The 13,018-nt window shown below is 37.3% G+C and overlaps 1 protein-coding gene across 3 annotated transcripts in view; it reads left to right on the plus strand.

Annotated features, from left to right (window-relative positions):
* The window catches only part of LOC140194040 (exostosin-1-like), a 517,224-nt gene that overhangs the window by 422,023 nt on the left and 82,183 nt on the right, over nucleotides 1-13,018 (plus strand). For all 3 annotated transcript variants that reach the window (XM_072251404.1, XM_072251403.1, XM_072251405.1), the window contains one exon: nucleotides 7,613-7,702. In XM_072251404.1, the coding sequence (XP_072107505.1) occupies nucleotides 7,613-7,702 (90 nt within the window). The remainder of the gene's footprint in view (nucleotides 1-7,612; nucleotides 7,703-13,018) is intronic.

Raw genomic sequence — 13,018 nt, forward strand, 5'->3', positions numbered from 1 at the left:
TTCAATGTTAACTGTGGAACTCTTCTGAGCAAGCTTTGACCAGATTTGCTAAGCTTTTGGGACCGATCCTAATTTGAAGTTATTAATGCATGCAAAACTAAATCAGAAAGTATCTTGGTTAAGCCTGTGACATAACTTTACCACTCTTCATTGTTACCATGTTGAAAATCAAAGAAAGTAAGAAAAATGTTTAAAAGGTAGCTTTGGAAATATACATTGATTAAATTAGTTTGATAGAAGGAAATTAATGTTAAGCCAGTAAAAACAAGAACGGATGAGTGAGAAGGAATGGATAGTGGAAATGTGCAGTTTGAAGTGTTTAAAGTTTGTCATTTTGCCTACAGCCAATGCATTGTTGTAGTAGTGTCTACTTCAGGATGTAATATAACCATTATAGTATACTGATGAATGGCCTTGTTAGCTTTGATGTTATACCAAGGCTAAATTACAATAGATTGAGTAAATATTAATTTATCTATTTTGGAAAGAACGTATGGAAGATCATTTGGTATTCAATCTAACATTCTTTGTCACATCATCAAAAACAGATTAAACATAAATCTAATTGATGCTTTTAGATCTTGATGTGATTTTGGGTTATAATGCAGTGCAGTGTACATCCCAAACTGCATGTGCCATTGAAATTTTAAATTAACTTAGTGTGAATAATATTTCTTAAAAATGTAGTAATATACTTCACAACTCAAAAATATACACCCTTAATACAAATTAAAATATACTATTAAATCTCTTGGCTTCATCCCAGGAATTACATTGGGATTTTATTGCTGATGGTTTCCTGTGCTGATCCTGCCTGATGCATGCTAGCATCACTATTCAGCACCTTTAGTCCTGGGCCAGAAAACTTGTGACATTTTGGTTGGTCTAAAAGACACTTCTAGTGGATTCTGCACAAAAGTTAACTTTTTACCAGTCCACAGTCAAAGATCTGAGCTAAAGGCTTGAGTGCCCTTTCCTGCTGGGCAGTTCACCCTCTGAAGGTGCATTAATCTGAGAAAGATCAAGAAAATAATACTGCACCTCCAGTGAGCTCCAGCCCCAGAACCTGTTCTGTCAGGTCATTGAAAGTGGGCATGCAGGTACAGCAGGCGGTGAAAAAGGCGAATGGTATGCTGGCATTTATAGCGAGAGGATTCGAGTACAGGAGCAGGGAGGTACTACTGCAGTTGTACAAGGCCTTGGTGAGACTACACCTGGAGTATTGTGTGCAGTTTTGGTCCCCTAATCTGAGGAAAGACATCCTTGCCATAGAGGGAGTACAAAGAAGGTTCACCAGATTGATTCCTGGGATGGCAGGACTTTCATATGATGAAAGACTGGATGAACTGGGCTTGTACTCGTTGGAATTTAGAAGATTGAGGGGGGATCTGATTGAAACGTATAAAATCCTAAAGGGATTGGACAGGCTAGATGCAGGAAGATTGTTCCCGATGTTGGGGAAGTCCAGAACGAGGGGTCACAGTTTGAGGATAAAGGGAAGCCTTTTAGGACCGAGATTAGGAAAAACTTCTTCACACAGAGAGTGGTGAATCTGTGGAATTCTCTGCCACAGGAAACAGTTGAGGCCAATTCATTGGCTATATTTAAGAGGGAGTTAGATATGGCCGTTGTGGCTAGGGGGATCAGGGGGTATGGAGGGAAGGCTGGTGCAGGGTTCTGAGTTGGATGATCAGCCATGATCATAATAAATAGCGGTGCATGCTCGAAGGGCCGAATGGCCTACTCCTGCACCTATTTTCTATGTTTCTATGTTTCTATGTCACTACTCATAGTTCTCTTGGAACCGGTTACACAGGGCTATGTGTATTTTCTGGCAGCTCTGCCAGCGTTAAGGGCAGTTGTGCACTAGAAAGATGGAACATAGGTCTCTAAAATCTTTACTTATGTTGTTTAGAATTAGTATTCCAGGGAGAATGCAGTGCCAGAAGTGCAGCCTAGGTGGGTACATAACTATAATTGTGTTCATTTCAATACATTATGACATGTGAATACTTACACACCAGACTAAGCAAGAGATGCTTCTTTGTCCCGGCAGTCTCAGAAGAAATTAAGCGCAGTGTGCTGTTAGAATCTGGTTGTGATTTGAGGATTATAGAAATCAGATTAATACTGACCAAGGAACTGATTGTAGACTTCAGGAGAGGCAGACCAGAGGTCCATGAGCCAGTAATCATTTAGTAGCTTTAAATTCCTGGGTGTCAGTATCTCAGAGGACCTGTTCTGGACACATCATAATATAATTATTATTGTGAAGCAAGTACAACAGCGCCTTTACATCCTCAGGAGTCAGTGGAGGTTCCCCATGTCATTGAAAACCTTGGCAAACTTCTATAGATGTGTGGTGGAAAATGTGCTGACCGGCTGCATTAAGGCCTGGTATGGGAGCACCAATGTCTTTGAGTGAAAATCCTACAAAAGCTAGTAGATCAAGCCCAGTACTTCATGGGTAAAACCCTCCCAACCATTGAGCACATAAAACATTGTAGAAAAGCAGCATTAATCATCAAAGATCCTCACCGCCCAGGCCATGCTCTTTTATTGCTGCTGCAATCAGGTAGAAGGTACAGGTACCTCAGGCTTCGCACCGCAAGGCTCAAGAAAAGTTACTACACCTGAACCATCAAACTCTTGGATAAAAGGGGATAGCTACACTCGTTTAAGGGCTCTGCTAGTTCATGCTCATTATTTATTGCTATTTATTTATAAATGCATTTGCACAATTTTTTTACAGTTAACAGCTCCTGATGTTTACAGTTACTGTTCTATAGATTTGTCAAGTATGCCCGCAGAAAAAGAATCTCAGGGTTGTATGTGGTGATATGTGTGCACTCTGATAATAAATTTTACTTTGAACTTTGAAGTTTGAAATCGAGTTTGTGAAATTGACCTTGCACAAAATGAAATTGGGTAACGACATGGATATCCTCTGACAAAGAGTGCGTGTATGTGTGAAACTCACAACCATGGGTCTGTGACCATTTGTTTACTACATTCATCTTTTCTTTAACAAAAGTTCTGCAGTCATTCTATTGACTGGCTAGATACTTAACTGGCTTTAATGAATTTAGTTCACATTTTCATAATTTACAATAGTTATGTTAGGAAAAGTAGTGCAAGATGTTTCAACTCACTAAAACAGTGATATTTAATACGAACTCAGCTGAGAAGCAGAATCAACAGCTTTATTTACAGCTGCTTAATATCCTAAGCTGCTTGCTTCATACTAACCCTATGTACCTACGCTATGTAGACTCCATAGCAACACCTGGCTTGACTTCAGTTATACAGAAAGGAAAAGCATCAGTGAAAATTAAAGAAGAGCCTAAAATATTGCTTGCTAAATCTATTAATTTAAAAGTAGAACACGCCACAGCAATCTACTGGGCCAGCAAATAAATGGAAGCACAGTGGATAGGTGGAATCTAAGCACTTATCCGCGTAGCTCCTCACGAGTCACAGTTCACTTTCAAGAAAGTCCCAGCTATTCCTGCCTTCCATTTCCCATATATCAATTCATTTTCAATCTGTGCAAATATAATTCCCCAAATCCCATATGCTTTAATTTTGAACACAATCCTCTTATGAGAGACCTTGTCAAAGAAAGGCCTTTTAAAAATCCAAATACACCACACTGACTAAATCTCCCTTATCTATTATTCCCATTATATCCTCAAAAGAAACCTCCACTAGGTTTGTCAAATATGATTTCCCTTTCAAAAATGCATGTAGATTTTTTTCAAATCCTCTTGATATTTTCAAAGTCCCTGCAACTGCATATTGTAACACTTCCCTAAAATGACATCAAGCTAACTGGTCTGTCCTCCCTGGAAACTTTCTTAAAAATATAACTGGGTTACACTCGCCACCCTTCAATCCGCAGGAATCTTTCCTAAATCTCAAAGACCAAAGTAAATTTATTATCAAAGTACATATGTGTCACCATATTCAACCTTGAGATTTATTTTCTTGCTAGTATACTCAATAAATTCAATAAAAACCACACCAACAGGGTAGACAACCAGTGTGCAAAAGACAACAAACTGTGCAAATACAAAGAGAAAGATGATAATAATAATAAAATACTGTAAGTAAATGATAAATATCTGGAAGATGAGATGAAGAGTCCATGAAGGTGAGTCCATTGGTTATATAGAATTTAGAAACACTGTGAAGTGACATCCCAGAAATCATTGGAAAGTATATAAAATGCACCTGAATTTTAATTATTTAGCTGACAAACATCAATGAACAAACGTATAAGGGATATGCTAAATGGAAGATCAACATTGATTCCCAATAGCAAGAAATGATAATTACATCATAGAAAATGCAGTTTTACATCAAAGAAATAAATTAGCCACCAAAGAATATGATCTTCGTTATTGTTCTCATTTTTAGAAATTCCTCAAAAATTACAATTTATTGAAGGAATATTTGAAACTCTTCGTCTGACATGCATATACGCCTGTAAACTACAAGTGTGATCAATTTGAGGCATGGGCCTCTGTAGTTGTGAATGCATCAAGATAGACGTTTTAGTATCCTTTAGAATATATATGTTCTGACTTACTGGAAAGTGTTCTTCCACTTAATTAAGGCACCAATACTCACTCCTGTTAGTGTACAATTTTGCCAAAAAGATTGTCATTTGATATTTATGTTCAACCTAGCATTGAACTTTTCACATCCAAAACATATGTATGAAAGTCTTATAAAGTTTATGGGTTTAGATAATATTCTGCCAGTTACTTTATGGCTATTTAGAGTGTGGATTTTCTAATTTACAAGTGCCAAATTTTGATACAAAGCTAAATAAATAGGAGATTTTTATAGTGTATAATTCCATGTGAATAAATAAGCTTCTGTAAAAGTCTGCACAAAATACTTTTCTAACATGCCAAAGAATGCTCACAAATGAATGAGTGGTACAATTTTTGTGTAAAGTTGATTTAAAATCAACACACTAAACAATTCCTTGAAGTTGCAGTATTAGTTGTGTAAATTATCGTTGGCTTAGTCCATGGTGAATAATAAGACAAATTTATTTTTTAATGGTTCATTCTGATTATTAATTATGGAGAATGCATTGCTCAAACTTGGTATCTCATGGTAAATTGATCGTTCCCAATTTGCAAATTGCTGATCTGCTGCTTTTTTCCTAGAATTTTCTTTTGTGTTTCTGATGACATTAGATGATCATTAATGCTGAGATGCTGTGCCTGGAAATGGGATTACATGGTGCCTCTTATCTGGAGTTGGTCAAATCTGCAACCATTTGCAGATCAATTCATGTCACTTAGAAAGTTTGACTGTCTCCTACCTGTTATGAGCTCGTACCTGTGTAGGGACTCACATGATAATGCATGGCGTAAAGCGCATTCTCCTGGGCACGAAGGCTGTGGAGAACGAAGATAGCGAAACTGACAATATTTCATAGGGTGCTGTTGAGACTTCACCTGCAGCTGTGTAGGCTTTTTAGACCATAAGGTGTAGGAGTAGAATTAGGCCATTTGGCCCATCAAGTCTACATCGCCACTTCATCATGGCTGATCCAATTTTCCTCTCAGCCCCAGTCTCTTTCTTTCTCCCTATATTCCTTCATGCCCTGACCAATCAAGAATTTATCAACCTCTGCTTTAAATATACTTAAAGACTTGGCCTCCACAGCTGCCTGTGGCAGAGAATTCCACAGATTCACCACCCTCTGGCTAAACAAATTCCTCCTCATCTCCGTTCTAAAAGGATGCCCCTCTATTCTGAGGCTCTTTTAGTTTGTATGTTTGTATGTATGAGTGTGCCTGTGTTGGAGCCAGTGGAAAGAAGATTCATTAGATTGATTCCTGCAGTGAATGAGTATCATCAGAAGAATGGCTGAGCAGGACGAATCCATTAGAGTATAGAAGAATGAGGTGAGATCTTACTGAAACATGCGGGATAAGGATTTGAATGAGTTTGACAGGAAAAATGATGAGAGGATGCTTCTCCTAGTGGATACTTAAACTAATGGTGTCATTTCAGAACCTTATCCATTTTAAATAGAAGTTTCGAAAGCTTCTTCTCTGAAATCGTTTTGCATCTTTGAAAACCTTCAAGCCAGAGACATGAATCGTTAAATATAAACACGAAAGTTCTGCAGATGCTGTAAATCCAGAGCAATAGACACACAAAATGCTGTAGGAACTCAGCAGTTCAGGCAGCATCTATGGAAATGGATAAATAATCGATGTTTTGGGCTGAGACCCTTCTTCAGGACTGGAAAGGAAGGGGGAAGGTACCAGAGTAAGGTGGCGGGAATTATTGAGTATGTTCATGACAGAGATTGACAAATATTTAAACTACAGGAGAATCTGGGAATATGGTATAGCAGTGTTGAAGTTAGGATTGGATCAGCCATTATCTTATTGAATTATAGAATAAGCTCTTGGAACAATTAACCCATTCCTATCCTTGCTCCTGTCGCTTAAGTTATTATGTGGTAATGTAGCACTTGAAGAATTGCACCCTGTTTAACATGTGTCTTTAATATGTCATCTCTCTAGGCCTAGAATGCTCAATGCTTGTAGAGGCACTATGACCAATAATTGTGTTGAATAACAAGTTTGAATCATAGGTATACAGCTTGGAAATCCAGTTGTGCCCAAGGACCATGGTATCAGGCATGAATGAGTTAACATTAGAGAGCAGTGTTCATTATTTCATATGCTGCACCAAAGCAAATCAATTAATTTTGAAGCTAGCTTTTGGGAAGTGTGGCCCTAGTTGTGGGTGAAGTGTCAAGGATTGAAATTTGGGGTGACATATTTGGTTGTCGCCAATTGATGGTCATCGGGAGAAATGCACAATCACTGGGTGAGTGATTGGTGGTGGAGTATTTTGATTTCATGATTGATAAATGTATATCTTATCTCTTTGGAGTTTAAAAAGGCTTCTGTTATAGCAATGTAATTTGCCTATAATTATTAAACTTAACTGAAGCTAGGTCCACTGAAGAATACCTTCAAAAATGATGACAAACCAAAAGGAAGTGGAAGCAGACAGATCTTCTAAAAAGCTATGATGGGAGAGATAGAGCATCACCTTATCGTTGTAGTTCCTTGCCGCGCCTTGTGGTGCTTCAGGCGGTAACCTTGCTGCTTCTTTAGCATTTTGGCTGTTTTTTTACGAGGCCGAGTTGTTAGCTCGACACTCAACCCAGCACGTATGGAAGGTGTGCAAAGAGCCAGCCAGATTTGAACCCGGGACCACTGATGTTGAAGTCCAGTGGGGATGCTTCTACACCATCAGTCAGCAAAGCACATTATCTTATAGTGCTCTTTCCAAATGTTATGGAAGTAAATACCACATATTGCAAAATATGTTTAGTTTACTTGTAGTGTTTTTGTCTTTACATTTATGCAATATTATATTGGAGGTGATATTTTAATTAGAATTAAGTAGAAGAATAACAGGAGAAGCCAAAGTTACTAGACTGATGTGTAGTAAGGAAGCTAAATCCAAATAAGATTTTAATATAAGGAAATAAATCAGGAAAACATGAACTTTAGATAGTTTGAATATTCAAATGACCGCAAATCTTTTTCATATTTTACAGAGCATGAGCAACCGCTTTTTCCCATACGAGGTCATCCAGACAGATGCCGTCCTCAGTTTAGATGAAGATACAGTGCTGTCCAACAACGAGGTAGGTCATCAATCTAGAAAAATTCAATTAGCTGCTTCCATTCATTGACTTTACAAGAATACTTAGTAGAAAAGAGACTTGAACTTCCTCTGCTCCAGCTAGCCTTTCATCACTAATAAAATTTTGCTGGTCCATATCTCTGCTTCCTCCATCGTAATATTGATAAAGCCCCTATAAACATTATCCCTACACTTATTGATCTTATTTATCCCCAGTCCACTGGCACTGGGAAGTCTCAAGTGCAAATGCTAATGTAGCTTGACTTTCTTTATCTTGTCACCATCCCTCTGACTCTCTTCAGAGCATAGCATAAATACAGCTGTAGTTTTTATGTCAAACTTTTTCCCTTTCTCTCATTATTGGTGTTCATACTTTCAGACACTAATCCCTACATTGTGGAAATTCTTTTCCAAATCACAGACTGGAAATTGAATTGCTTAGGACCTTCTTATTTGCACATAGAAGAATTTACTGGGATTGGTACATGCTAATGTTCATTTCCAAGAGAAATCATACCAATCAAGAGATTGTATTACCACATCTGACATGGCTGACCTGTCAAGTACTGACCTAATGATGTTATTACTTAGCAATACCAAATTCTACTTGACAAGAATTGAAACTTTAAGGCAAATCACATCTAATAACCACGACTACATTGTATGACTTTCTTATATTAGTCTTTATTTAAGCAGATACTCCATTGACATTGAAAAATCTGGATTGTGAGCTTAAAAACTGAATATGTGCTATTCAGTCATCTTCCAGTGTCCATAGAGTGTGCAACTAACAGGGAATGTTTACTCCCACATCTGATTGCTGAAGTTTAATGTTATTAGAAGCAGTTTTGAAATCTCCCCCATTTGTGCTTGAAAATATATGATGGAAGCTACAATTTCATCTCATGTAGGAGCTCGGAGAAAACTTTACTGTCCAACACAGTATTTCTGTAATGCTTTTAAAACAACCAGATATTCCTATGGACGTCAAGCTAATAAAGCGTTCTTAATTAATTGCTTGATTTAAATTCCAGAAAGATCCCAAAGATATCACAGAAAGGCTGACCATCATGAATTTATTTTGCATTTATTTATTTCCTTTCTTCCACGTACAATCAATAAGTGCAAATTTTAATCAGTATCTAAGAGTTTGCATAATGATTTGTGAGTTCTATAAGAGTCACTCAATCTGGTACCTTGTGTGCAACACATGCAAAATGCTGGAGGAACTCAGCAGGCTAGGCAGCATCGATGGGGAAAAAGTACAAACAATGTTTCGGTTGAAACTTTTTTCCATGGATGCTGCCTGGCCTGCCGAGTTCCTCTAGCATTTTGTATGTGTTGCTCAGATTTCTAGCATCTGCAGATTTTCTCTTGTTTCTGGTACCTTGTGTATTTTCTTTGAATTTCAAAATACCAAATCTAAACATTAGAGACCTAATGGATTTTGACCAAATTCAGTTTATTTTCCCAATGAAAACTTTGTTCATTTTATCACAATAAAATCCCCAGAATGTACTTTACTTAGATAACTTTATTTACATAACTTCCAAAGCCTTGCCAAAGTTACTCTAGTCAAAGTTTAGTTAGATTAACAAAATCACCTCAAATGTCCCAAAATGTGGTTTCAGATTACTCTGCAGTTGCCGTTGTTGTAAAGTGTGGGCACGTGGCCAAGTGGTTAAGGCATTGGACTAGCGACCTGAAGGTTGTGAGTTCGAGCCCCAGCCGAGGGAACGTGTTGTGCCCTTGATTAACACATTGCTCTGCGACAACACTGGTGCCAAACTGTATGGGTCCTAATGCCCTTCCCTTGGACAACATTGGTGTCGTGGAGAGGGGAGACTTGCAGCATGGGCAACTGCTGGTCTTCCATACAATCTTGCCCAGGCCTGCGCCCTGGAGAGTGAAGACTTTCCAGGCACAGATCCATGGTCTCGCAAGACTAACGGATGCCTTATTATTAATATGTGGAAATCTCATATCTGGAATAAGATATTCTTACATAATTCGAAGCCAAAATTGCACATGACCACAGTAAAATTCACCAGTTATCACCCTAAAGAGTACTGATAACATCCAATCCTTCTTCACATCATCCACTAAAGAGTCGCCTTTACTAATCAGAACACAAGGGTGTGAATTGATTTGCTACAACATTTTGAAGTAATGGGCAGTTCACACTGATACACCACAAAATTTATTCCTGTATTGTTTGAAATGGAGGGATTACTAAAACCTGGAGGTTAAGTCTAGAGCTATTGGTTGCCCTGCATTTTCTTTCATGGCCCTGGCAGGTTTCCTGACCCACTTGACCATACAGATACTATTTTCTGGCTTCTATCTTTCTGATGAGGCTTGTATGTCCTATTCTCTCTCTCGTATTTCGTTCTGCTCCTCTGCTTATTGGTTATCATCGGGAGTGTATCTTTAAGGGAAGATCGTCTTCCCAGATAGGTGCACAGCAAGTAATCAGAAGCTGCACTCAGCTGTGCAAAGCAACTGCATGGGTTTCACTTTAGTGATTTATTTCTGGCATGCACCATACTCATGCTGTTTCTGCAACCTTTTTGGCTAATTTCAGATATTCTTGTTGAGGATACAATGGAGAGCTATTGAAAACTTTAGCACGGTTTCAGTGCACCAAAAGGAATGAAATCCAGTTTGTTTTCATTGTCTCCATATCTCTCTTTAATATGTTCCTCTTCATAATTCTCAATATTTAGTTTCATCAGTGAGCAATTTTATTTGATTAACTGCAAGTTGATCTGTTATTTCCATGATTTGTGTTTTTTTCCCCTTACCCTGCACATCGGGTGTTGGTCTTTATTATTTTTAATTGGGTTCTTTCAGGTTTCTTGTTGTATAATTTATAAATTAGTTGATAATAAATGTACTTTTTATTTGAACTTTTTGAACTAACTTGTACATGTTGCATGTTTGTTTCTGAGGCATTTGTCCTGCCAGCACGGCATGAATATTTGGACAGTCATCTTTTTCGATAGGTGGATTTTTTGACTACAATATATTGGACAAGATCGAGTCACGGGTCGGCAGCTGCAAACAACACTTTGTCTATAAGCATACAAAGCAAAGACCATGCATAATATAGAAACGTCTTAACTTCACTAACCTTCAAATGCTGAACAGACAGCAAATAGTATTCTCCCATTTAATGGACATTAGATGAGAACAATCCATCTTGTCAGCAATAGGTTTAGCAGAATCGTCTCCACTTATTTCAAGTGAGCAAAACTCTGGTTATGCCAATTAAGCACTGAGACTACAAGCTATTCCCCACAGAATTGTCAGATTCATAAAAGCTTGTCAAATTGAGCCACAGAGTGACATTATAGCTGTGTTTTAAAACAGATTGTTCCAATATAATGAGCTTGTTCCAAATATTCCCAATATGCCATTATCACTCCAATCATGTTATACAGCAGAATTAAATCACAATAAATAATGTCATTGCTTACTTGTATAAAATCCTTGTTTAAAAACGTTTACTACTGAGGCTTTACATTTCATAGAAAGATATGTAAATTCAACTGGGAGGATCTGAATAGCAAGGAATATAGTCCTGAAGCCTTTGTTTATATCCAGCCAGACTGCTGATATGAAAATCTCAGGTCTCTGACGATAAGAATGATCTTTCATGAAATATCTAAATTCAGTTCCTTGAGACAACTATGTCCACAAGAAGAGAAAAAACTGCCAGGAATTCGCCACTAATTGGCACCAAGTTAGGACTCTCTGTCAGAGACATAACAGGAATGGAAGAATATGTCAAGTAGAAAAGTCCACTAAACCTAGAGAAAAAAACAAAAAATAAACAGAAAACATTATGAAAACAATGTTTTAATCATTACTAAAAGCAGAAATAGGATGTGTGTTATGTGGGATGATGCTGGCTATTTGTCATGTGCTATTGCGTTTTGTGCAAAAAAAAATTCTTGAAGTCCAAGCCTGAACATTTCTTTGCTGTTTCAAATAGTGAAAAATAAAATAATGTATTAGCTGTGAATACCCATTAATCTGTCAGCTGTAAACTGTAAATTCAGATTCACTTTGTATTAATCTGCAGACCCATCATAATATCACGTTTCTGTGTGCCTTTCAAGATTGTAGATTGAGTGGTTATCATGTAATAAATTGAGAATTGTAAGAATTAAATAGTTTTTAACTTAAATAATGTTAAATGTAAACAGTGGGTAATTCATGTCAATGCCACCTCAAAAGTAGGTATTAAGATACCAGTAGTAACTAAAAATGGAAAACAACTTATTTAGTTACTCATGGACTGTGGGTGGTATTGGCATTTTCAGTGTATTCCACCCATTCCTAATTCCATTAGAGAATTTAGTGAACAAGAACCACCTTGATGGCTGCACACCACATTGTGCAATTACAGGACTGTTAAGTACACAGTCCCTAATATCCAGTGATAATGTATTTCCAAGTTAGAACATGTGTGGTGTTGAGGGGAATTTTGAGGTGCTTGTGTTCCTGAGCATGTCGATGTTTATGGAAAGAAACTTTATCCAAATTCCACAGAGCTAACCATTACATGTACTATAATTATACCTTGTTGCCATGCATGGCTTGCTTCAAATTACATTGTTTTATGTCCAGTACTCCATTTTGCAACACTTCTCTGCCATTTAGATTGAATTGCCTTGGTAGGAATCGTGGTTGGACCAGGCCCAAATTGGTTATCCCAAAATATATTCCCATATTTAGTTTGTATCCATTCTTAAATTGACCCTACCCCCAGGAATCAGAAATGAAAAACTTTCAACCTTTTAATCATACTAGTTATTTCAAACATCTTCACACAAGTAAATCTGCATGTTAGACTGAATTAACCCTAAAACCCGCCACTGATATTTAAGGCTTACCACAACCATCTTGTTGCCTGAAAATATTCTTAAACTATAATTTGTATAATGTCTGATCTAACAAATTAAGTATAATAAAATCTTCAGTTTGGATTGTTTGCATGACCGACAATTTTAATTAATTGCAGAGTTTGATTATTTTATTATAATAAAATAACATAATACAAATGATTTATTGAAATCTCCATCTCGGCTGCTAACAAATTCACTTGAAAATATTTACATGCAAGTGCCATCGTGACTGCACAGATTCTCTAAAAAAAAAGTTGAGCAGATTTTTTCAAATGTCATCCCTCACCCTTGTCACTACTTTTTCACCCTATCCAATGCAGCAATATGTACCACATTGTTTTGAAATTTACTGAGGACAACTGGGATTGTTTATACTAAAGCAGCACATGCCTACATCTGTTTAG

This window comes from Mobula birostris, chromosome 2 (genome assembly GCF_030028105.1).
Source record: "Mobula birostris isolate sMobBir1 chromosome 2, sMobBir1.hap1, whole genome shotgun sequence".
NCBI classification, from domain to species: domain Eukaryota; kingdom Metazoa; phylum Chordata; class Chondrichthyes; order Myliobatiformes; family Myliobatidae; genus Mobula; species Mobula birostris.